The following is a 25972-nucleotide window of genomic DNA, read 5'->3' as shown; positions in this document are numbered from 1 at the left end:
TGGTTGTTTTGTTTTTATTCAATAAGCTCATGAATTTATAAGATATTTTTAGGCTTATTTCAATAAGCTATCTTGGAGATAAGCTCAATAAGTTATTTCTATAAAATCTCTAAAACTATCTCACAAGTTCTGATGCTAGAGACGTGATCGCCGGGAAATCGAAAGATTTAAAAGAGAATTCTGAAGAGAAATGGTATGTGATTGATTTGAAAGATGATAAGAGTTTGATGAACAAGGAGAATTTGAATTCTAAGGGAAAATCAAGTCATGGATCAGCTTTGAAACATATTAATGGAGCAGCTTCGGTTTCCAGGTTTGTTTCTTCTAACAAGCATGAAAAGAGCATATTTGATTCACCTCCTTTGCATAAACAACAAAGTGAAGGGAAAATATTAATCCTTGATTTTTCAGATCATTTTGGAAATGTAATTTTATAATCCATCAAGCACAAGTACTTTAGAATCTTCGTAATCTAAGTTAACAAGCATGGTAGACCCATCTTGAATTTCGTATGTTATCGTTTACAGATTTTCGGAATTATATGCATGTAGTATGTATGATTTAAATCAGTTTTCTTTTAACCAAATTAATAAATATGTGTTTGCCTACAATAAGTCATTCCTCTACAACAAAATTTTCCAAAAATAGGTAATTCAACCCGTGCGAAGCACGGGTTTGTAACTAGTTATTCTATGATAATGTTATTTATGGTCAAAGGATGATCAAATCAGTAATACTCCATCCGTCCCTAATTATAAGACCATTTTGAGAAGAAAAAATTTGTCCCTTTTTATAAGACCCCTTTGTTATTTCCAACTACATTAATTATTTCTTTATATACATGCCCCTATTTATTATACATATTTTTCTTCAATCAGCAATAAATAACATATGGAAAACATAAACTAACTCTCTCTCTTAAGGATAAAATTGTAAAAACAATAGTGATTACAAACAACTTTAATATAAATATCCACTTTCTTAATTCCCGTGATTTTAGCAAAAGAGTCTTATAATTAGGGACGGATGGAGTATTATTTTTGAGAAAATAGTTGCAAAATGATAATTCTCTCCGTAACAAAATGGTAGTATAAACAATTGGAAAATACTAACTCCATCCCAAATTGTATGTCACTTTAGAAAAAATATTTGTCCTAAATTGTATGTCGCTTTACAATACCAATAAAAAATTAATGTTATTTTTCTTATTATATCATTAACTATTTATTACTCTATCTTCTTTCTTTTCATTTATTTATCTTTCTCATATCATTTATTGAGGACAATTTTATAAAACAACTCATAATATCTCTTTCCCATATAATATAAATTATATTTCTTAAATACGTGTGAAATGCCCAAAACGTCATATAATTTGGGACAAAGGAAGTATGTGTTAAGAATTCCACTAATAGAATATTGGAAATTGTGTTAATTTATTACTTAAAATGTTTAAGTATTAATTTTTTTCATTAAATTCTTTCGGTTAATAAAATAAAATTAATGTTTAACATGTGCCTAAATTGATAGAGTTACAAAGTCAAATATATTTTATTCAAATTAAATATTGTTGTTTATGTTTTGGAGTAATAATAAGCTGAAAAGAAAACTACATTTTATTTATTTATGTTGTTTTATAAATGAACAAACAAAATATGTACCCAGTGAAGGTTTGATGAGAGGGTCCACTTGATGGACAATACTGAGTATTATTACCTTACTGAAAATGTTGACATTGAGCAAAGTCTTGTTTGTGATGACATAGTGAGATTATAATTGTGTATGAGCGTTATTTCAGGGGGACGGAGATAACAATGTCAATGTCAACGAAGAAGTGAAGAATGATTTCAGGAGCAGAGGTTTGTGTTTGATCCCTGTTGTGTTGGATGCACCTTACACGTGGCACGTAGTAACGGTGCTGATTTTTGGTCACCTGCTGAACAATGTTTCACCCTCAACTATTGCTAAGCAGTAGTATAAATTAATGAGTATTTATGTTTAATTACACTTTTGATCATCGTGTTTTGGGCTACTCACGAAATTGGTCCTGCATTTTTAAAACAGAATACAACGGTCCTTCAATTATTGTTGCATTTTTCATCCTACCCCCCATTTTATTCTCCAAAAACGCAGAAAAATGACAGTTTTAGACCTACCCCCTATGCTCAACCATGAAATAAACAAGGAATAAGGAATAAAGCATGTGGGTACAAAGAATCCACTTTATTCAACACACTAACAAAAAAAAACTAATTTCTAAGATATGTTTCAAATTAGGGTTTTATTGGTTAGTGTGCTGAATATAATAGATTCCTTGTGTCCACATGTTTTATTCCTTGTTGATTTCATGGTTGAGCATGGAGGTAGGTATAATCTGTCATTTCTTTGCGTTTCTGGAGTTTGAAAATAGGAGGTAAGACGAAAAATGCAATAAAAATGATAATTGAATGACCGTTTTGTTCTATTTTAAAAGGGCAGGACCAGTTTCGTGAATATGCCAAAACACGAGAATTAAAAGTGCAATTAAGCCTACTTTTTATTAGGCTTAATTACATGACTTGTCCCTTAAATAATTAGGAGATTTCAATTTAGTCCCCTTATTAATTTTCGCCCCATTTAAGTCTTCAAGTTACCTCCGTCCATCTTTTAGGCTATGTTTAAATTGATGGAATGTAATGGAATGGTAGGAATGGTACGATGTTATTTTCAACGTACTTTTAAGAAAAAACACATGTTAGAAAAACAATTTTCTTTTTCGCAGGCCACACCAAGGCCCATTAGCGAACATCCCAACATCATAACAATTTTCAGGAGTATATAATATTTTCTCAAGCCATCCAAACATCCCAACCCTATTTATTTCTGCGCAGCTGCCCAGCTTTCTCTCATTATCTTTCGTTGAAATGTTTTCATTATAAAATATTAATATACTACAATATCACTTTTCCCCTTCCTCCTTCTAAACTTCCATATATTTTGTGTTTTATGATGTTGAATGATGATGATAAAATAACCAATCTCCCTGTGTTATTTTATAGACACAATTGTTATTTCTGAGAACATCATACAAAGTCTATATTTTGATTTTTGTTTGATTTTAAGGGAAAACATCTTGATCCACAAGATCTCTACTTAGCTTACTTTGATTTTTTTTTTAGAACATCATACCCGAGTTCTCACAGATTATGACTTTAACTCAGGTTCTCAGATACATGAGAATTCAGATCCATGGGTTCTCAGTCCCTCGGGCTTTAGCATCAATGAGGTGCTTGATTATTTGGCTTTTTAATCCATGGTTTACTAATTTTTTATTTATTTATTTATTTAATCTCAGGGCCCAGATGAAAGCAGAACAGACGGCAGGTGAGAATGTGCATCTCAGGATCATTTGGAACGGTTCATTCATTAAGGGCGTTTTGGTTTGTGGTTTGAACTAGAAGCTTTGTTCCGAGGCTAGCTTTACTTCATTTTTTTGGATCTCGTATACATTGGATCCACGTCTATGACTTACACAAAAATACGCACACGATGCATTCTATAGATAACGCCCACCTTTTTTGAGAAATATTTTTTCCCCAAATTTTCTTTCCCAGCTCGATTTTTTTATTTTAGTAATCTGATAAATATTTCTTTTTTTTTCCTTTTTTTCAAAAAACTAAATTGATTTATAAACTTTTAACTAACTTAATTTTTTATAGAAAACTAATTTCATCTAGACCGAAAAAAAAACTTAATTTTTTATTGAAAACCAATTACATTTTTTAACAACTTTATTGAAAACAATTTTCATTTAGAATTTTTATTAACTAAGTTGTTCACATTGTTTAGAGGGGTAATTGGATTGGGATAATAATTGGACTTGTTTTATTAATTTGGTACTTATAAACCCATAAACCCAATTCTGATTGTTAACTCCATTTCATTTTCCAATTTCTGTTTTCCCTCTCTTTCTCTCTCCTCTAACTACTTTTCTCTCTCTTCTTCAACCTCTAACTAAATCCCATTCTTGATAGCTCTCTCTCTCTCTCTTCTCTCACACACTTCCAAGTTAATCGTCCATCATCTGTTTCTCCCACGGTGAGTCACTGATTTCATATATTTTTCTTGAAACATGGTGATCGTTGTTTTTCTTTTTTATTTGATTCTGCATTCTTATTCTGATAAATTCTGAAAGTGTTCTTAACTTCTGTAAGCATCTTGGATTAATTGTTCTCTGCTAAATTTTAATCCTGTTTTGACACACTACTTTGGGCAGTCTTCTTGAACTATAGTGTTCTTTATTCTACATTTTTAAAACAAGTGAATGGTGCACTATTTGGTCCATTGATTTTTTGTTGGTAGTCCTTGGTTTGTACACTATCGTTTTCTTTTCCCCTGTCAAATTTAATTTATTTTACTGTTTAATGTTGTTTAGATGTCAAAAAATTCTAGCAGCGATCCAAGTCCCTTGGATAAATCTCCTGATGAAGGTGTTGAAGGTCGTATTGGTGATAGTAGTTTCAATCACCAGTTGTCTTACGATGAAGCTGCAGGGTTGGGTTCTAGTCTAAATATGGATGTTGGTAGTATTGGTGATGGCTTCATTGACGAGTTGTTGGCTGACGATGAACTTTCAAGAATGATCGAGTCTGTAGAAGTTCCAGGTTTGGGTTCTAGTGGAGATATGGATGTTGATCAGATTTTATACATGGATACCCCTTCTACTGCTGTGAGTTTTTTATTTTTATTTTAAGACTTCATTCTGCAAAATCTCAACCCTACTTATATATATTTTTTTTCTTTTTTTATACATTTTGAGTTTACACAACTATTCTGTTAACGTTAGTGTTATTTGATCATCTGGTTATTTTTGATTTTATCCACGGTTAGGTTTTCTTGAACTATTATCAATAAACGATCAACCCTCACTGATTATTTTACACTTCCAATTTATTTTTTTGAAAAACTAATAAAAACTCATAAAATGTGTCTGTAATCTGAAACAAATTTCATTTGTTTTGTTACATTTTGTTTTTTGCTAGTGGTAAATTTTTATTTTTATCAGGATACATTTAGGGTTGTATTACTCCTGTTTGTTTAAATCCTCAGTTTGCAACTAAAGTACAATATGGATTATTTGGCTGCAACCAAAGTTGTACAATATGGATTTTCCGTTTCAGTAAACAGTTATATTTTATCACATTCTAACTGGTAAATGATGGAGGTAAATATGGAATATAGTGGGTGAGAGAGACTGACATGTGGGAGAGAGAATGGTTGGGGAAGATAGTGAGATACAAATCTAGTGTTGTGGGGACTATTGTAATAGTCTGTCTGTTTGTTTAAATCACTTTATGTATGTCTTTAATTTGTATAATCAAACTTCAAACTCACAATTGGCCTAATTTTTGTATTGTTTAATTTTTATTAGATGCCCTCTGGTTCATCTAGTCAATTTGGAGTGCCTCCACATGAAGGTGACAGGCAGATGGTGGTATTTTCTGGACCTCAGCTTTCGAACATGATGGTTTCTACTGATGTGTATGCTAATGATATTACTGTTGTTCCTCGTTCTGGGTAAGTTGCCAGGCCTATGTAAGTTGAAAGGCAGCCTTTTGTTTTCCATGTTTTCACATTTCTGCGTTGTTTTTTGTATTTCCCATTGGTATGCTAATGAGGATAGGGTTCTTTTGTGCAGCCATCTTTTTCTAACTATTTTTGCTTTGTTATTGTAGTTCCAGTTATAGCAATGTCGAGAATGATGCTGTATTGTGCGGCTGTTACTATCTCAACGAAGATGTTAATCGAATTGTGAATCATCCTATTCTAGGAACTCACTTGTATCATCGCAATAAAGCTGCGATTGTGCAAAAAATCTCTAAAATTAGAGTAAGTTGCAACAAAAAGAAGACCCCGACCCCATGGGAAGAAATTAGATTGGAGAAAGGTCCACCTCCTACTGTCCCTAATCCTCAATTCTTACATCGACATCCTGATGCTAATCTGCCAGTGGAACAATCTCCTCTGCGGGTAAGAGTGCCACAGCTTGCACCTTCACAACATCCTCATTGTAGCCAGGCCAGAGTGCCACAACATGAACAAACACAACACTCAATAGCTCAGCAGCATGCACCATCTGATCTTCAAAGTATGTTTGATGCTATGGAAACAAGGCTGGGAAAAAAACTAGATGATACAGAGTCCAGGCTTGGACAGAAAGTAGATGATGTTGTTGGAGCAATGGAGTTGCGATTGGGTAAGAGAGTTAACGACGTAGATGACAAGGTGAAAGCAGTCAAGGATCATCTGAAACTTCCCTGAACTCTTGTTGGCTTAAGCTGTTTTTGTTCTGGTCCATTTTATCTTTTGTCATTCATTCTGTTGTCATTTGATGTTGTAAAGCTGATTGTTTTGAACAATTTTATCATGTCATACTTCTGATGCTGTAAAGCGGATTGTTAAGAACAGATGTTTTGTTGTTTTGAAACCAAACCATGTTTACCGTTGAATTGAGACAATGTTTCGATTTAAAAAAGTAAATGTTCTGTTTTTTCTCATACATTTTGTTGCAGGTTTTGTTAGGTGTTTGACTGTTGATAGTGGATCATGCTGATTGACTTAAAAAATGAAGTAATCATGGGTTTCTCGTACTTTGTTTATGAAAATCTACGTAGGACCTATCTTATATATAATTCTCTCCCGTTTCCTTCCATCTTTCAATCGAATATACTATTACTTGTGTGACTAAGACCATCCCCAATGGTTCAACACCATTCAACACTCACTTTTTCAATTCCCAACACTCCAAATTATTTTCTCTCTCTTATTCAACACTCATTCAACTTTTATCATCTCCAATGGTTTTTCATTCAACACTATACCCCACCACTTTTTATTTTCTATTCTTATTTAATTTTTGTTTTTATAATTACATAAAATTATCGATTATAATTAAATTAAAATAATACAATTAACTATTTATTTTTAGTATTTTTGGAAGAAAAAAAATTGTAAAATAATTTATTTATTATTGGGATCCATTTCACTAAAAATAAGATTAAAACTTCACTTAGTTTGCTAATAGAAAGATAATAATAAGAAGATAGTGAAAAACTTGGTTTTTTTTTTCTGTGTCCAAATCAAATGAACCAAGTCTCTATTTATAGAGGAAAAAAAATCATGAATTTTGATATTTTTATTTATTTATTTTAAATTAATTTACAACGAAATAATTGAGGTCCAATTATTAAAATTATAAGAATCCGGACAACCAATTAAAACGCGCCACGTGTCCATACCTATTCAAAAGTCGTTTCTCTCTCCGCGTCTCTGACCACTCATGCGCCCTACCGGCGCGTGTGCTACACGCGCCATTTTTCAGCCAATTGCAGCGCGCCGCGTGGCATTCCGGACTGCATTCAACACAATTGAATCTATTCATCCTCTCTCTCCTCTTTCTTCCAATTCAACACTCATTAAACATGCCATTGGAGAGAAAATTGCTGTTGAATGGGAGATTAAACACACCATTGAGGTAATTGTAATGGGAGTTTATACGGTACACCCTTAAATTAAGGTGTACCGGTACATCTATTCCATAAATTATCCCCCTGCACTTTATTGGAAAATTACTAAAATGTCCTTGATGGCATCTATGTGGCATGTTCTGTTTGTCCGGTCAGCGAAAATGGACGACAAGGACCAATTTTGTTAGCGGTAAAAAAATGTAGGGATTTTAAAAACATTTATTGAAATGTAAAGACTATTCTTCAAAGTCATGCAAAATATAAGGACCAAAAACATATTTAACCCTTAAAAGAATGGGGTCCACTAGCTGCCACGTCAACTTCTCGTTAATTATTTGACAGCAGGGACTATTTGTGCTAACGGAGGAAAAATGTAGGGATTTTAAAAACATTTATTGAAATGTAAAGACGATTTGTCAAAGGAGGGAAAAATGTAGGCACCAAAAACATATTTAACCCTATAAAATATGATGAATGATTTCCCGTTTCATATCTCTTTCACCCCAAATTTCTAGGACTAGTTTAGATTTTTTTTATTTGGTCAGAGTTTAAACCCCAAACCTTATGTATGTTATGCATTATCTCTATCAACCGAGTTAAACTCACGAAATAGACTAATTTAAATCTTTCAAGACTATGTTAGCTTTTAATTTTTCTTTTATTTAGGTAGATTTGTTTTCTTCTTAGGATTAGGATCAGATGACCTACCACAAGAAAATGGACCTACTGCATGATTAGGATTGGATTTCATTTGCTTTTATTTAGATTAGGTTAGTTTTTTTTAGGGAATTTAGATTAGGTTAGTTATTTTTCATATCTTATTTCCAAAACAAACAAAAAGTTTTATTTGAAGGAAACAAACAAAAAGATTTAGAGACTGTTTGAAATAGTTTTTGTTTTCAGTTTTTGAAATATATAAGTCATCTTCTCACAATAGTTATCCTTTTACATGTTTTAGTTTTAGTCCTCCAAACTAAAAAATTCAAAACTGTTTCCAAAACTGTAATTTTAAAAAATAGTTTAGCAAAAAAGTTTTTAATTTTCAAATTTTTAAAAACTAAAAAAGAGTTGTTGGGAAGTGTTTCAAGCAGGCTCTAAGAAGTATCTATAGCTTAGATTAGATTTAATTTGTTTTAAAAATATTATTTTGTCCTCGGGAGCTTAGCTCAGTTGGTTGGTACAATACATAAAATATGTAAGGTTGGTGTTCAAACCCCAACCACTACCAAAAAAGATTTAATTTGTTTTCTCTTTTGTATAAACCAAAATAAGAAAAAAAATTAGTATTTATCTTTGTTTTTTGGCTTAATTGCATGTTTGATCCCTTATGTTTATTTTAGTTTTCAAGTTGATCCTTTATGTTTTAAAAGTTTCAAGATAGTCACTTATGTTTTAAAAGTTTCAAGTTGGTCACTTATGTTTTAAAAGTTTCAAGTTGGTCAAAAACATTTTCACGTTGAAATAAGTTAGTCCCTTCAGTCACTTAACGTTTAAAGATTTGGATTTACAATGTGGGTGATGAAACTTAACTTATTTAGAAAACCAATTTTAAAACATTTTTTTTTAATTTTTTATGTTTTATTAAACTCAGTATCATGTCGCGGAAGGGACTAACTTATTTCAATGTGAGTAACATTTTGGACCAACTTGAAACCTTTAAAACGTAAGAGACCAACTTAAAACTTTTAAAACATAAGGGATCAATTTAAAAACTAAAATAAACATAAGGGATCAAACATGCAATTAAGCTTTTTTTTACAAGAAAATATCTATCTTTGTTGTTTTAATCTAATCATCTTACACAAAATCTTTTAAAAATTCTCGTGTGTCTAATATGTGTTATACACTTTTTTTTTAGGCCTACATTACCCTCTCTTGTTTAGAGGGTAATTTACCCTCTTATGATATCAACCAATCAAAATGTAATATACATAGGTAACATTAAATGTCAAATAAATGAGTAGATTTTTTCTAAAAATAAAAGAGTTAATCTTAATTTTTTTTTTAAGGAGAGTTAATCTTAATCATAAGGTAACTTTTAATACTTTTAATTTTTTTTTAAATTTTTTTTTTGAAACAACAAATTATTTAATTTATTTTTTTTATATTAAGGTGTTCAATCTTAATTAATTTACACTACAAGACTGATAACAAATAAAATTTTACATCAAATTTCTTTCATCTGGATGTTCTTAAATTCATCATTTACATTCATAAAATTTCTTCCATTCTAGAACCCCGAACGTGAGAACAAAAACATCTCATTCTTTCAAATTTCTTCTTCTTTAATCTTCCATATTGATCAATTTTTGTTTCTTTTTCATTCTTCTTCCCATTTTGATTGTTCAATTTTGTCGTTCCAAATTGCCGCAATTTTCAATTATCGTGAGAATTGTCGTTGTTTCTAGAACCGCGTCAGGTATCGTGACTTATTTTTTTTATTTAAGCAGTCAACCTAATAAAATCTGTTAACACGCATAGACCTGTCTCACTATCAGCAAAAGTCTTTAAGTCCAAATAAAAGAACAAAAGCCTCATCACATAACCATCTCAGCAGCAACCAAAAAAATGGTAGCAAACTTCCACAACATCACAGCGGCAACACCTGCTAGCAACAGATGATTTACTCAATTGTTATAATTAATTACCTCACAACCAAGAAAAATCAAATCAAAAAGAAAAATCAAGTCATCATATCTGACGTTGTACTGAAAATAACGTCAATTCTCACGATAATAATATACAGCGTGACAATTTATATAACTAATTTTTTTTTTGTGATGAAACTAAATCTCTTTCTCTATAGGGGTTTGATTTTGTGTTTAAAAGAATATTTGAGATGAATATAACATTAATTCATGATATTTTGAGATATATTTGTGTAGAAATTTTTTTGATTAAATGAAAATGATGAAGATTCAAAGGAAGAAGATGAAGATGATGAACATCTTCATCATATTTCTGGATTTGTTTCATTTTTAATAAAAAGATATTTTAAAAAATAAAATTATGTATTTTTTTTTAATAAAAAAATGAGAAAAATGATGTATATGTGCTTTTATAAGAGATAAAAGACCTAAGCGGGAAAAAATAAAGATAAAGGACCCAAATGTAACAAATAAATAAGATAAATGATCTCCAATGTAATGATGTTTATAATTAAATAAAAATTAAAAGTATTAAAAGTTACATTATGATTAAAATTGATTCTTTTTTTAGAAAAGAATTGACTCATTTATGACATTTAATGTTGTCAATGTATATTACATTTTGATTGGTTGATATCATGAGAGGGTAAAATACCCTCTAAATAAGATAGGGTAATCTAGAAAAAAAAACCCACTTTTTTTCTTCGTCATGATTTTATTCCATCGATTTTAATGATAAAGTTTTTACCGAAACTCTTTACAAAATGATGTTGTAATCTTTTTTTCACTAACAAATGGTGTTATAAATATATTATGGCTAAAATATAGTTTTGGTCCCTGCAAATATGCCTCGTTTTGGTTTTAGTCCCTGTAAAAATAATTTGTTGTTTTTGGTTCCTGCAAATATGCCTCATTTTGATTTTGGTCCCTTGCTCCACTTTTGTGATGATTTGCACACGTCACACATGATGACTGAACCCATTTATTAGAGAAATAGTCCCTGCAAAATCTTTTGATACATATAATTTTGTATAAAGTTATACATATAATTTTTTTTTTTAACATAAATTTATTGAATGAGAGTGGAGAGAGTTGTATAGTTTTTTAACATGATGTAAAAACATGTTTAAATGAGTAAATTTATTTATTATTAAAAAAAAAAAAAAAAAAAAAACAAATTTCCACTATAAATCCCGTGATGAAAGAGTTGGACATCAGTTATCACTTATGTGAGAGAGAGAGAGAGAGAGAGGGGAGAGACGGTGAGAATATATATATATATATGGAACCAATCTGCTCCTCTCTACAATCTTTCTCTTCCTTCCAGGGCAAGCTTTCTTTTTCTTCAATTTCGTATCGTCCCGACTCGTAAGCGATTGTATGTATATGATCGTTAGATATTGTTTTGTTTCTTTGTTTTCTGCTCTTTCTTTTCGATTATGTTAATAATACTTGGCTTATGTGTCTTATTTATAACCGTTGTTATTCTGAATCCAGATAGATATAGTGATATTCGTTTATGTTTTCTTAACATAACATACTAGAAAAAGCACAGTTTCTGTTGTTGTACATGTTTGTTTTTCGATTATGCTGTGCAGTGAGAGTATTCGATTTTTTAAAATTTGCTGTATTTTTTACCCTGTACCTATGTATCATAGGTTATCATTGGTTTTGCTTTTTTTGACTTGTCAAAATGTTATTCTTTTGTTTTGTTGGTAGCTAGCATACTGAAAGTAATTTATTTTACTTATGTCCTGTTGTTTTCTGTGTTGAATTGGCAGAATTCCAAGATTAAGGTGCAATAATGGATAAAGGAAAGGTTGGTATTAATATTGTGTTTATTGGTCATGTCGACTCTGGGAAGTCAACCACTGCTGGTCATTTGATCTACAAGCTTGGAGGTATTAAAAAGGATGTCATTGAGCGATTTGAGAAAGAAGCCGCTGAGATAAACATGTGTTCATTCAAATATGCTTGGGTGCTTGACAAGCTCAAGGCTGAGCGTGAAAGAGGTATCACAATCGACATTTCTCTGTCCAAGTTTGAGACAACCAAGTACTACTGCACTCTCATTGATGCCCCCGGACACAGAGATTTCATTAAGAACATGATCACCGGAACATCCCAAGCTGACTGTGCTGTTCTCGTATATGATTCTACTACTATTGGATCTGACTCTGAAACTGCTATTTCTAGGGTTCGTCAGATCCATGAACATGCTGTCCTTGCTTTAACCCTTGGTGTGAAGCAAATGATCTGCTGCTACAACAAGGTATTTATATTTTCAGCCCCTTCAAAGTTGTATTTTAATTATTATTTTTATTATTCATTTATATAATTACTAATTTTCATCTATCTTGATAGATGGATGCCACTGCACCCAAATACTCCAAGTATAGGTATGAAGAATTTGTGAAAGGTTTTTCACACTTTTTGGAGAGGATTGGCTATAACCCTAAAAAAATTACATTTGTTCCCATCTCTGGTTTTGAGGGAGATAACTTGATTGAGCGTTCTTCTAATCTTGACTGGTACGAGGGTCCCACCCTTCTTGAAGCTCTTGACCAAATCAACGAGCCTAATAGGCCATCAAACAAGCCTCTCCGATTACCACTTCGGGATGTCTACAAGATTGGAGGAATTGGAACTGTGCCTGTGGGATGTGTTGAGACCGGTGTCTTGAAACCTGGAATGATGGTGACTTTTGCCCCGATTGGGCTGCAAGCTGAAGTAAAGTCTGTGCAAATGGACCATACAAATCTCACTGAGGCCCTTCCTGGTGACAATGTGGGATTTAATGTTGAGAATGTGTCTGCTGAGCATCTCAAGCGAGGCTATGTTGTCTCAAACTCCAAGCATGACCCAGCCAAGGAGGCAGATAACTTCATCTCATGTGTTATCATCAGGAATCACCCTGGCCAGATTGGAAATGGCTATACACCTGTTCTTCATTGCCACACCTCCCACACTGCTGTCAAGTTTGATAAGCTTCTAGCCAAGATTGACAGGTGTTCTGGTAAGGTAATTGAGAATGAGCCCAAATTCCTGAAGAATGGTGATGCTGGCATTATTAAGATGATTCCCACCAAGCCCATGGTGGTAGAGACTTTTTCTAATTATCCTTCACTCGGCCGTTTTGCTGTCAGAGACATACGTCGAACAGTGGCTGTTGGAGTCATTAAGGCTGTGAAGAAGAAGGATCCTGGTGCAGGAGGTAGTATCACTAAATCGGCATTGCAGAAGTGAATTGTGCAGGATGATCTAAATTTAAATAGAAAGTGCATCGTCGTTATTACAATAATAATTAGTCTTTGGTCCTGAGTATTTCTATACCTTGTCTAGTAAACTTGTTTTGCAGGTTAAGTGTCAAGTCTGCACTGTCATATCAGTTTTTGTTCCTAGAACTCGGTTCTAGATTGACTGTGGCAGGGCTATTTCTTTTTCGTTTTATGCTTTAATTATTGTGTCTAATGTGAACACTTGGATTTTGTTGACATCAAGTTTCTGAACATGCTGAGCCTGATTTTGTTTTGAATATCAACTCTTTATTTGTGTATTTACTTCTTGGTGTAATGTTTTATGTTCTTGCCGGGTGTCTCTGATTGCTCTAGACAATTAGTTGGCCGAGAATGTCAGGAGCGTTTTTGAACGTCACTTCCATAATGCTTTGATAATTTGTTATTCTTGTCTAAAATTTACATTTGCTAAGTAGGAACCCCCAAATTTACAGCAGTTATCTTTGCCTAATGCCAATGTTATATTAGTATATGTGATTCGAATATTATACCAAGGTAATTAAATGGTACGGGACATTGAAACAGGGGGAGATACCAGTTCAAGTTACAAAGGTCTGACGGTGTCATGTTACTAGTATATTTTTATTTTTAATTATTAATCTATACTGATATATTAAAGGAATTCATAGTTTTGGTGTAGTTCTTTTCTTCCAATCATACCCTTCATGTTACTAGCAGTACCTTCATATTTCCGATAAAATTATCGGACTCCATAGTTCATACCAGTGTAGTTTAATACTAGGATAATCAAGGGATTTTCACTTTAATCAAGAAATTGGCCTTGTATAATTAGGATTGCATTACTATTTCTTCTACATGTATTGCCTCTTATATTTGTAAGTGTATGATCATGTTATTTTCTTAAGTGATCATCTAAACATGGTAACAATTTTGTTTTACTAATTTTAATTTGGGCTATAATGGAGTGTTGGGTAAGCTTTTGTTTTGTTTTGAGAAATACTGTTTGGGAAAATGGTATATCTTTGAAGACACTTTCTTGGAATCTTGAATATCTGGCAGCGCTTAATCTGTGATGAATTTTTGTTCATCGACTGTTTCCTTTCTTTTTGTAGCTCTTGCTGTCAGAGATACGCTCGAGTCACAATGCAAGGAGTCACAACATAAAATTGATTTAATGTTTATACATTACTACAATTGTTTGTTCTCAAACATGCCTTGAATTTGAGGAAGCATTATCAAAGAACAAGGATGTCTTTGAAGCATATAAACAAAAGAACAATGATGTATTTGAAACATATAAACAAAAGAACAATGATGTATTTGAAACATGTAAACAAAGAGATTGATAAGGTAAACTTAATTTTCATAAATATTTATTTCATTTGTTCTAATCATATTTGCTTGAATCATATATATCATATCTACTTGGATGAGTATAATTATAAAGTCATCTGCCTTTTTCATCATTGTGGTTAAAGTAAGAGGGCAGAATCATAAAGGAACTCAAGAAGGAGAATCAATTCTTTAAGAATAAACCAGCTGGTGGAATCAATGATAATAAGCTTGTAGAGTTAGTTGATGTCGTACATTGCTTGTATTTCCGGTTTTGTTCTTGACCATTTACTATATTCCATATTAATTGAAGGATTTAATCCTTATGCATTGTCTGTGTAAAGACTTTTTACTTCATCAAATCATCACAAATGATTGGTTGATAGCGTACAACTTTTTGCACCGGTCGACTAAAAATTAAACTCATAAATAAATAAAGAGATTAATTGTCCATAAATCAATGTGTTAGGAACCATTATACAGGCTTAAACATGTTTTTTCATCAATCAATATATGTTAATTTTTGTTTTTGATTCTTAAAAAACATTCCATCTCATTTTGTTTGAACAGGGTGAGCACTTGAGTAAACAACTGGAGGAAATGAAAATGAAAACTCAGAAAGAAAAACTTGACTTGCAGTTGAGTTGAAGCGGAGTTTAGTGGAGAACAACTAAGTTTCAACATGAAGAATAGTTGGTTCCTAACAACTTCTTGAAGGAAGGAAATATATTTTTCATTTATAGTGGCGTGCCATGGTTTGTTACCAGAAATTTGCATGCAATTAGATAACTGTGAGATTCTTCTGCAATATTAATGCCATTTTTCTACATGGAACTCTGCAATATTAAAACATCATCTATTGTTTGTCGTAGAGGCATTGTGATATGTAGGATCGGAGTTCGAAATGTTAGATACACGTACATAACTCTATAGTGCTTAGATACACGTACAAAAAAAGATACTTTTCCTCAAAATGTTAGATCAACAATTTTTGTAATGACTATAAGTAAGAGTAAAAGTAGTATAGTTTTTGTGAGCACGGTAGATTTGTTGTTCTTGTGGCCATACAAGAACAGTATAGTTACTCTCTCTTATCTCAGATATAAACAACAACAAAAAAAAGTTACTTTTGTGGGTCTAAAATATATATGCATTAAATTTAATATATCTCCTTCCCCAATTTTTTTTTAAAAGTTATTCAATTAGATTTTTTAAATGAATGCTTTAATTTTATTTTTTAAATTGAGGGAGTGGAAATGTTCATCAAATAATGTGATAATAATGCTTATTGTACCACCGTCACCAATAGAATTTAGTGAGAGTGGAGAAAGGAAAAGTGAAAGTGAGGGAGGTGGAAACATGAGAAATTTAGAATCTGCAATTATTATTGTTCATCTACATTTTATACAACATTGATGGGCTTTATATATCACACGTAGGCCCGATACTATATAACAAACTCATATAGTTAGTTACTTGCATAATAAGTAATTTCTTCAATATTAATTAACTAACAACCTTGTGTTAATCTAAAATATATATCTAACAACTATACACTGGATTAGTGCACCAGAACCTTTGAACCTTCAAAATGACTTATTTCAAGTCCAAACATCTATATTCTACAAGACTAAGCTCTCACCTAGACTTAGCACTATGGACACACACAAAAAACTAAAATCAAAATTAGACATAAGATCTTTTTGTTTCAAATTATAAAAATAAAAAAAAATAAAAAAATTATATTCAATAATATATAGATTAATTTTTAGAGGTTATTCTTTAAAATAAAATAAAAAAACAAATGTTGTTTTGTGTTTGTTTATCAAAATATCCCCCGTGAGTTTAGTTCAGTTGGTAGGGATATTGCATATTATATGCAGGAGCTTGGGTTTGAACCTCGGACACTCCACTTCTTCACAATTAAATTGTGTGAACTCAAGGAACTAGGCTACTTGACAAAAAAAAAACGAAAATCAGTTTTTCTTGTTATCAACAATAACTTTCTAGAGAAGCACTTTCAAACAACTTCTCATATTTAAAATGATTTTTAGATATATTTTAGATTCTTAATTTTTTTAAGAATCTATAGCAAGTGAATGAAAAATTTTAAAAGTAATTTTAATGATTACAGAAATTATAACAATCGGAATCATAATTAAAATATTCACTTACCATCATTAAACAAATATTTTGTTAAATCTTGTAGATTTTCTAAATTTTTACAAACATATGTTTTTTTTATTTATCTTTTGATCATATTTAAAATGATTCTCTTCTTAAATAAGTTAGTTTTAAAATTATTTCTTTCATTTGTATTTGTAAGCTTTTTTATTTGAAATATCAAAGTAGTCATTTTAACACAATATTTCAACACACAACCTCTTATAAATTAGTGAATCACGCCATTTTTTCCTATGAAGGAAAGTGTTATCAACACTCTCTCTTATTCGGTGAATCTATGTGTCGAACAATTTTATATGTGATTTCTTTTTAAAGTCTGGAACCCACAAAAGTTAGTAAGAAAATTTGTCTGGTAGGTTAAGAGTTTCTACTCTTTGTTCAATTCCATTGTAATTTTTGTGCTTTTGGACTTTCTCCCTCTTTTTTTACTAAAGAAAAAACTTTTAATTAAAGAAGTTTTTATAATGAGATAATTAAAAGAACTTATTGAAAGAAAAAAAGCATAAAATTGAATCCCAAAACTTTTTTTTGGTGCACCCGAATCCAGTGACAGGATCCTGAATAGATAGAGGCATAGATCATGTACTAATAATATTATCAATACAGACAATAATAATGCCACCAAATTGATATTTTGGTTGGAATGTAGAGAAAATACATCAACGTTTGTTTATAACTGTGTGCGTATAAAGAAATGGATTAATAGAGCATCAATCTCAATATCTCAACCAAGTGACGAAAGCAGCAGCACAATTAGGCCACTAGACCAAACAAATTGGACTCCATTTTCTTGAACTAAGTGTTGATTCAGACTATCGTATAAAATACTAACCCTCTTTCTTAATCTTTGAATCACAAGTTCAGGACTAACATAATCATTGTTTAAGGAAGCACTTAATAGATTAATCCATTTTGGCCTCTTCTCAACGTCTCTTTCTGTCTGTTCAAACATTGAGAATATTGAGTAATTAACTCAAGGAAAGAGGAAAAAGAAGTTAAAATCAAAGTTCATGGAAACAAGTACTTTTCACCAAGGCTTATCACGAAGATATGGATAATCTTAAAATTTACTCGAGTAAAAGAACTACTATTACAACATTTCAATCGCATCTTAAGTTTTGTTTCGAGTTTAGAAGGAAAGAAAAGGGAGGGAGGGTTTAGAAGAAAAAAAAATGAATAAGTGGAATAAATAGAAGATATTGGAAGGGGAGAGAAGGGAACATTAGGGTTCATTTTTCTTCATAATATAAAACTCTTTTCATTTTGAAAAACGCTATATTTAATGGTCACAAATGATCATTTATAATGTTGGAAAGACAGGTATTTGCAACAACAAATGCATTTCTAGCACTATTAAATGACAATTTTAGTGCTAGAATGATCATTTGTGACGATTAAACACAACGTTTTGACACCTTGTAACTTTTAAAATGCAATATTTTGATTCAAGTCAACAACTTAACGGCTGCATCAGCATCAGTTAATTATTAACTGACGGCAGGGTTAGCGGTGAAATAGTTTATAAACTAAAAGAATCTATTTGAAACTTTTGAAACTTAAAGGACTAACTCGAAAATTTTGTCAAACTAAAAGGACTTAATTGAAACTTTCAAAATTTAAAGGATTAACTTGAAAATTCTTTCAAACTAAAAGGACCAAATGTGATATTTAGCCAAATTTTAAATCATTAATAATACACTCTATGGTCACTATTATAAGTAAAAATTGACATTTTAAATTCATTCAATAAATGATTATGTGGTCTTTAATATAGACTACATATATCATTTATTTAATAAACCTAAAATCTTAAACTTTGTTACTAACGGTTACCGGATGATATGCTTTTTTTTTTTTGTCTTGTTAACCGGTGCCTCGGGGCAATGCTTAAGAAGTTAAAAGTAGAAATAAAAGATATAATTTGCATTAAAAAGATCAATTTTTTAACTTTTAAAACTCAGAATACATAATTTCAAAAAAATATTTTCTTTTATAATTCCTTAATCGGTGGTCCGGAAGCATCGATTAACATTTTTTTATTAAAGAGACAAGCACAGATATTATCGACACACTGCACGAAAATAGTGAGGATGAGGTTAATATTATTCTGTCAAATAATATGCATTGTCTATATTACCCCTTAATTATACTAGATAGAAATTGGAATGATGTTTTTGTTCAGTTTAAGCTCTGAATCATGAGAAAAGAAATGTTGACTCGAAATTCAAAACCCAAGAGCCAAGACAGAACAGTCAAATGAAACTCTAATCATTGTCGATATGAAATTTAAGATTCAAACTCTGCCTTTGGATTGGACTCCTTCACACTTCAGTTTCCACGCACTTCCTTAACGCGTGGGTTCACGCGGTAAAAACTTTGATTTTGTTCATTTATTTATCAATTATTTCTTTCTTTTTGTTCATCTTAAAAATATACAACATTTGATTGATATGCAGGGGTAAAAAAAATTTAGATATATCTCCGAACTTAACCTGAGATTCTAAGTTCAAACTTAACTTTGAGAATACATGAATGTTAAACTTTTTGACATAATTTTACCAACATATTGTGGTTCAGTTTGATTTGTAAGACTAATCTCTATTATTGTGTACAGAGGATATTAGGTTCACACAAAAAATAGTTATATTAAATCACATTTCATGTCACTTGCAATGTTAGTTGTAATATATCTACATAATTAAACAATTAAAATCATTTTTAATGGATTATTTTTTAGAAAGACAAAATTATTATTAATATCGGTGGTGACAATAATTATTCTACAACTGTTTCAAACAAGATTTAATTTATCCTAAAAGTTAAAAAGTTAAACTTAAAATCACTGAATTAATGCCTCTTGACAAATGTTCAAATTTGAATCTTTGTTTAAAATTGAGTTAGCTAATGATTTTCATGTCTTCTTGCTAAAAACATATATGTGCTCATGACATCCACAATTGAGTCTTGTTCCTTAACAAAGGGTTTTTGTTCTTTTGCAGTAATCATTAATTAGTGACTTTGCGTAAATAGTAATTCTAGTAGTGTACAATGTACATATATGTTTTCAAAATAACGATATGATTGTCTTTTAGTTTTAAAAATGTATATGTCTACTAGAAACCAAATATAATCATATGTGCTATATGATTATGCAACATGGAAGAGATTAAAAGGAAAAAAACAGTATGAACGAAATAGGCATGATATGTCAAAGGTTGTTGGAATATATAACAATTCATAAAGAAATATTTGTCAACAATTCCGTACAAATAAAAAAAAAATACAATTCATTTAGTAAAAAGTAAAATTGATACTATAATGTATTTGTTATTTATTATGAAATCCCTAAAGATGTTTTTACATGTTTTTGCAAAAACATCGTTACTTATAAAAAATGAAAAATATTCTTAAATCTTTTTGGGAATTAGAAATTTATATTGTATATATCAAAGAATCTTTGGTACTGATTTTAGGGTATAAATATTGGTTACTAGCATGATAAAAGACAAGGGAAAGGAACATATGTAAATATCTTATAGTGTCATAATCGTTGGATTCGTTGCAACTTGATGCTATCACATTTCACGCAATTTTGAGTTATTCTTCCAACTTGAAGATGATCACTAGCTAGCTAGCTTGTGGTTACTGCCAAGCCATCACACAATTAGCTGGCAATATCAATAGTAAATTAGTGGCAAGATTGTGTTTGGCCAACTTAGTTCGGTTTCGACTCAAAGATAAAACTCAATAAAGCACAAACATTCGTTGGATTAGACGTGTCTTGGGTGTCGTGTCCGATACCGACACAGCACCGAGACATATAATTACACTGAATTATGTTATTTTCTCAAATTATTAGCGGTGTCGGTGTGCCGGGGTCCATGTTGTGTCCAATGTCTCTGTCTGTATCCGTGCTTCAAAGACCCAAACCAAACGTTTTGGCTTGCTTTGATTCGTTAGGTTGACCTGCACTTCTAAACTTTTCTAGATTACTCAATAAATGATTTCCTATCAAGGTAGATAAACTCCGAAATGGAGCTTCGATGATGTTAAAGTACATCCACATTGCAAAAAAACCGTTTAGAAAACATATATTTTGACATGTTTATATGTTCTTCCGTAAAATTACTTTTGCCGTATAATATATTCAAACTAGTTTTTGTGGCCGTAAAATCAAACACACACTACAAACTTTGAATAGCAAACTGTTGTTCTAGTGTCAGACATTTCAACTATTTAGAAGTAAATTTGAAACTATTACCAATCTGCAATTTGATGTCCCAAAGATTCCCAATCTTTTATGTAGCATTGAACATTTCAAGTGTTGCTCATTTGTTTTTAGTGCATTCCATAGGAAATAACTTGACAAAGGAAACCATTAAAATAAATCATGATTTACCATCGTGAACTAAAATTCATTACAATCAATTGCGGCTCGCGATACACACTAGAAATTCGTATTGATTTGATCCAGTTTTGCATTGAAATGAGATACGAGTCGCATGTATCGTAAGGTACTGATAACAATTGCTATGAGTACAGAGTTGTATTCTTTAAAAGAAACCAAACCAAATTCTTTACTAGATGTAAACCACTTGGTTACAAAAGAAAGGGGAATGATTGAAAAAGAAAGAAGGAAAAAAGAACTCTTTAAAAAGAATGTACACAAACACAAATGAAAAAACAAATTCCAAAGCACTAACTAACATCATTACATCTTTAGTTTCCTCTCAAATTTCTCCAATACTGTGACAACTAAAAATGTCAAGAATTCCATGATTCTTCATCTTCTTGTTTTGTCTGAAAATTGGATGAAGGTTTTTGCATTCTAACACCACTGATACTGTTTCTCGCAGACATCATTTCATTGAGTGAAAGCCTTTTCTTGACTTCAGGTCTTTGTTTAGGAGCACTATGAGACCTTAATTTTGCCTTAAATGACTGAGTATTAGCCATATAGTTCGGAAAATTTGAGTAATAATAAGGTCTAAAGATGTCACCGCCGCAAACACTCTTTGATGGCGTGTTTGGAGGACGCGTAGAAGAATTACTGAAACGCGGTGTGTTATGTGTTGTAGGGTACCTACACTCTTCAAGATTGTTGAAATACCAATCAAATTCTTGTTGGTGTTGATGATGATTTCTACAATCAGGAACTGAGATTCTACCAGGAGGAATAGGTGATGAAAGTGCATGAAAAGGTGGTAATTCTTCTCCACATTCAGACATTGCTGAGGAAAATCTCCTAGATTTTGATCTAGTTTTGCATGTGTCAATTTCAACAATCTTTGGACTTTGATCATCATATCCATTCAATGATGTTTCATAAGATGTTGGTAGTCTTTTGCTGTGGAATTCGCTCCTTGTTTCATCGTATCGTTCCTAAGCAAGTAACAAAAGGAAACATAATAGCAAACAAATTAGACACTACTTGTTAATTGATTCATGCATATTCAGATTGGCGGTGAGTTTGACAAAATCACGGTCCAAACTGACTGCGGATCCTAACATATACATGTTTGGTATGCAATGCAATGCAGAATGCAGGATTAGGAAAATTAAGTTTTTTACCAGTGATTTTCTTGCAATAATTTCAGGTAGAAATCTACTTTCTTTGCTCATGGATCTGCGAGCTCTCTGTGTTCGGACAGAAGTTTGAGCTCTAAATAGAGCTTGCATACTGTGAAGAGTTGCAGCAGCTCTTTTTCTAACAAGATAGCCTCTAACAAGAGCTTGTATCTTAACCAATCCTTTCAATGCTCTAAGAGCCTTCCTTGCCTGAAAAGTTCATTAAAAAGATCAAGACCATAAAGCCTAAACCATAACAATAACAAATCAATACATTAGAGAAATCAAATGTTTGAAAAATTCAAATCATGTCAAATATTCTATATGGTTTGAAAGAAAATGAGGATTTGAAAAACAAGTCAAGTCAACTAGATTGTGGAAAAAAGGGAAAGTATATGCCACTTGTTTCAAGGATCCAAACAGAAATAGAGGAACACTGTTTCATTAAGAATCTTAAAAAACAAAGAATCTAAAATAACACTTTCCCACCTTTTGAGAGCAGACAAAGAAGTAGAAATCAAGCAAAGCTATTCACTTATACCAACCAAAATATCTTTGTCTCAATCACCACAGAAATCATAAAACAATGCAAATTTATCAAATCACAAACATTTACAAAAACCAAGAAAAAACAAACATACCAAAATGAGAAAACCATTACAAATTCAAAAGAGACAAACATACCAAATAGCCTCTGAAGAAAGTTTGAATCTTTACAGCAGCCCATTTCTCTCTACTTCCACTGAACAATGTACCTCTACCTTGACTTGTCAGCCTCACAACTGCCACGGCAGCCTGTGCGGCGGCCACAGCAGCATCAGCAGCGGCCGCCGTAGCAGCTGCAACAGCAATTGCATGTTTGTTCTGTTGATTTTCTGTATCAGCAATATAGGATCTGAGCCAAGAACCATCAGAAGATGAAGTAGGAGTAATGTTAGGAGGTTCCACTTCAACATTCTTCCCTTGTTTTGCAAAACTCCATCTTCTCTTCTCCTTTTTGATGTCAGGTGTCAATGAACCTGAATTGATGTCACTGTGGTCCTTCTCTTTCTCCTTCTTCTTGTTTCCTAACAAACTCTTAAACCATCTACTAGCTTTTCCCATAACTACTTCTTCACAAGCAAGAATCTGAAGTGTGAGTGAATGAGAAAAACTATGTCAAATGTTGAATAAACGCAATACGAGGGAATTTGGTAAAATTTAAAAGAGAGAGTGTGGAATGACAAAACAAGTGGAGTTTAGTGCAAAAATCTAAAGAATCTAAACATTAAGGAAAATATTATTCAATACCAAATAAGTGCTCAATAGACAAACGGTGGTAAAATACTAAAAATTTGGATAAAGATGGAACTTTTTTTGAAAAAAGAATATAAAAAAACTTCTGACACTAGCTCGTGAAGAACTGTATTACATGACAAAAAGATGTCACAGAAAGTTATCAGAGAGAGGCTCTCAAATTAACCATAAAAATAAATTATAATAACCTCAAATCATAGATTCAAAAATCAATCAAAACCCATTAGAATATTACTTGCATAAAACTTCAAAATCTAAAACACCTTCATATTGAAGAGACAAGAATTAGAGACAAAACACTAAGGTAAAAAATCCAACAGTTACTAAAACATTCAAAATCTAAAACACCTACATGGTAAAGAGACAAGAATTAGAGACAAAACATAATAACATTAATCATAGGAAAAATGAAAAAGAAAAAGCACCTTAAAGAGCCTAAAAAACAGTTTCATATGATATCTAATCTTAAATTCAAAAAGTACTTTCAACTCACCCAATAACAATCTAAAAAATCACTGGCAAATGGTTCCAACAACAATTGGAAAACTTTCTGGAACAATGTGTACTATTACGTATGAAAGATACCCACTAAAAAACAAAGAAACCCGTGAGCTAGTTAGAAAGAGTTTTCTTCTAGTTCAAAAAACTCATTGAGTATAGTTTCATTTCAAAAACCCATTTGAGTATATTTTCTTCACATTTGAGTATAGTTTCAAACCAAAATAAGACTATGAGTTAAGTTCTGCAACCAAATAATAATAACACCACTGAACATATAGTACACTGCATATTTTGCTGTGAAATTGTACTATACATTAAAAGTCTTATACCAACTCAAAAATAGTTACTTTATATAAGCTTCTTTGTCCCCACTAATAATCCAAAATAGGGTCATTGATAATGAAATAAAAATTGCAAAAAAATAAATAAATATCATTTTTTTTTTTTTCTGATTCCATTGCTTTTGCTTACCCTTTTAAATCAAAAAATTTCTTTTTCTTCTGATAGTAAAATCTGTAACAGAAAAGTGGCTTTTGAAATAGTCTCAGATGAGAAATAAACGGAGGAGCAGGAACAGTCAATGAGATTTTAGCATAACTGATGATAGCATTAAATTCTATTCTTAGGTGAACTTCTAGTAGTGGATATCTTTGGAATACTCCAAATTTGGTTGGTTTTGTTGCCACTCAATGCTAATTAATACTACCATGTGATACTCCTATATTGTTGCTGATGTTATAATTTTATCTTAATTGGATTTTACTATAATTTAATTTTATTATTATTGGCTTCTCATTCAAATTTTGAATTTCAATGTGTTATTTTGAATCAATCATATATAAGAGTTTCTTGTGTAATTTTTTATTCTTTTTTATTAGAGGTAACAAACACTTAATTAAGGTCTTTGGCATATTCTAACAATTTGTTGGATATCCTCACAAGCTTCAATGTTTAAGGACATAATAATTTTTTATTTAGAGCTAATTGTTTGGTGGATTTGAATTTGGGGGTGGTTTTAGTGTCACACAATTTTCCTATTTAACCGTCTGATTTGAATTTAAGAGTCCAGATTCTATATAGATGATTTTTGTTATTATGTGATCTAAACTGCCGAATCTTAGATTTTGACACGATTTATCTTGTATGATTTTTTTTTTTGGGTTCATAAGTGAGTGAGTATAATTCTAAGTATGCACCAAGTCAAACTTGAAGTTTTTGAACTTTATCCCTTTTAAAAGATCGTGTTTTTGTAAATGAAGTTTGATGATTTAACTTATTGGTTCATCATGTCTCACCGACATCATAACCATATCTTTAGTAGCAATATTTTTTTAGGGTTAAACACTTTTCACGGTCCTTTAAATTATATTCTTGTAACAAGTTATTCTTTTGTTCCGTAAATGTAGTTCAGTTGATAGTTATCAGGGATAATTTACGTAGGGATTGAAGTTTGAACTTCGGATACCCCACATATAATGTATGTAAATCTAACAACTAGGCTACTTGACAAAAAAAAATTATTCTTTTGAATTTTTTTGTTATAGATTGATCATTTGAGTTTCTTTTATTTTAAATTGATTCATTATGTCATAGAATATTTACACTACTGTTATACATTTTTTAAACCAACTTGTTAAAAGGTGTTTATGGATCATTTAACATTGAGGTGTTAGATCCAAAA

At 31.4% G+C, this 25972-nt stretch overlaps 3 protein-coding genes across 9 annotated transcripts; 2 read left to right on the top strand and 1 right to left on the bottom strand.

The window, feature by feature from the left end:
• The first annotated feature begins 115 nt into the window (after positions 1-115).
• LOC11430414 (uncharacterized) lies at positions 116-6519 on the top strand. Of its 4 annotated transcripts, none has more exons than XM_024773726.2 (6): positions 116-313; positions 1799-1859; positions 3335-3363; positions 4415-4708; positions 5411-5556; positions 5715-6519. In XM_024773726.2, the coding sequence occupies exons 4-6, from the start codon at positions 4415-4417 to the stop codon at positions 6298-6300; spliced, it is 1026 nt and encodes a 341-aa protein (XP_024629494.1). In that variant the 5' UTR covers positions 116-313; positions 1799-1859; positions 3335-3363; the 3' UTR covers positions 6301-6519. The 4 variants fall into 4 exon arrangements, with proteins under 4 accessions (XP_024629494.1, XP_024629488.1, XP_024629491.1 ...); XM_024773720.2 differs by having other exon boundaries at positions 117-313; positions 3335-4077; XM_024773723.2 differs by lacking the exons at positions 116-313; positions 1799-1859 and adding an exon at positions 2813-3265 and having other exon boundaries at positions 3335-4077.
• A 4865-nt stretch (positions 6520-11384) lies between these two features.
• Positions 11385-13713, top strand: LOC11424327 (elongation factor 1-alpha). Of its 2 annotated transcripts, none has more exons than XM_024773445.2 (3): positions 11385-11521; positions 11935-12425; positions 12518-13713. In XM_024773445.2, exons 2-3 carry the CDS (start codon positions 11958-11960, stop codon positions 13397-13399), a joined length of 1350 nt encoding a protein of 449 aa, XP_024629213.1. In that variant the 5' UTR covers positions 11385-11521; positions 11935-11957; the 3' UTR covers positions 13400-13713. The 2 variants fall into 2 exon arrangements, with proteins under 2 accessions (XP_024629213.1, XP_003627053.1); XM_003627005.4 differs by having other exon boundaries at positions 11391-11531.
• A 7718-nt stretch (positions 13714-21431) lies between these two features.
• LOC11434498 (protein IQ-DOMAIN 14) lies at positions 21432-24889 on the bottom strand. Of its 3 annotated transcripts, none has more exons than XM_024771942.2 (4): positions 24763-24889; positions 23179-23622; positions 22498-22704; positions 21432-22308 (listed from the first exon to the last, which is right to left on the bottom strand). In XM_024771942.2, exons 2-4 carry the CDS (start codon positions 23596-23598, stop codon positions 21691-21693), a joined length of 1245 nt encoding a protein of 414 aa, XP_024627710.1. In that variant the 5' UTR covers positions 23599-23622; positions 24763-24889; the 3' UTR covers positions 21432-21690. The 3 variants fall into 3 exon arrangements, with proteins under 3 accessions (XP_024627710.1, XP_003627052.1, XP_024627711.1); XM_003627004.4 differs by lacking the exon at positions 24763-24889 and adding an exon at positions 24284-24606; XM_024771943.2 differs by lacking the exon at positions 24763-24889 and adding an exon at positions 23785-23980.
• Between the last annotated feature and the right edge of the window lie 1083 nt (positions 24890-25972).

Source organism: Medicago truncatula, chromosome 8, assembly GCF_003473485.1.
Source record: "Medicago truncatula cultivar Jemalong A17 chromosome 8, MtrunA17r5.0-ANR, whole genome shotgun sequence".
Taxonomy (NCBI): domain Eukaryota; kingdom Viridiplantae; phylum Streptophyta; class Magnoliopsida; order Fabales; family Fabaceae; genus Medicago; species Medicago truncatula.
Note: the sequence above shows the minus strand (reverse complement) of the source record. Positions and strands in the feature narration are given on the sequence as shown.

Excerpts from the sequence above, each read along its gene's own strand:
- LOC11430414 (XM_024773726.2), top strand. The coding sequence starts at position 4,415 with ATGTCAAAAAATTCTAGCAGCGATCCAAGTCCCTTGGATAAATCTCCT. Across the intron at positions 4,709-5,410 it reads TGGATACCCCTTCTACTGCT|ATGCCCTCTGGTTCATCTAG; the intron begins GTGAGTTTTTTA and ends AATTTTTATTAG. Across the intron at positions 5,557-5,714 it reads ACTGTTGTTCCTCGTTCTGG|TTCCAGTTATAGCAATGTCG; the intron begins GTAAGTTGCCAG and ends TTGTTATTGTAG.
- LOC11424327 (XM_024773445.2), top strand. The coding sequence starts at position 11,958 with ATGGATAAAGGAAAGGTTGGTATTAATATTGTGTTTATTGGTCATGTC. Across the intron at positions 12,426-12,517 it reads TGATCTGCTGCTACAACAAG|ATGGATGCCACTGCACCCAA; the intron begins GTATTTATATTT and ends CTATCTTGATAG.
- LOC11434498 (XM_024771942.2), bottom strand. The coding sequence starts at position 23,598 with ATGGGAAAAGCTAGTAGATGGTTTAAGAGTTTGTTAGGAAACAAGAAG. Across the intron at positions 22,705-23,178 it reads CTTTCTTCAGAGGCTATTTG|GCAAGGAAGGCTCTTAGAGC; the intron begins GTATGTTTGTCT and ends TGAACTTTTCAG. Across the intron at positions 22,309-22,497 it reads TTATTGCAAGAAAATCACTG|GAACGATACGATGAAACAAG; the intron begins GTAAAAAACTTA and ends TTACTTGCTTAG.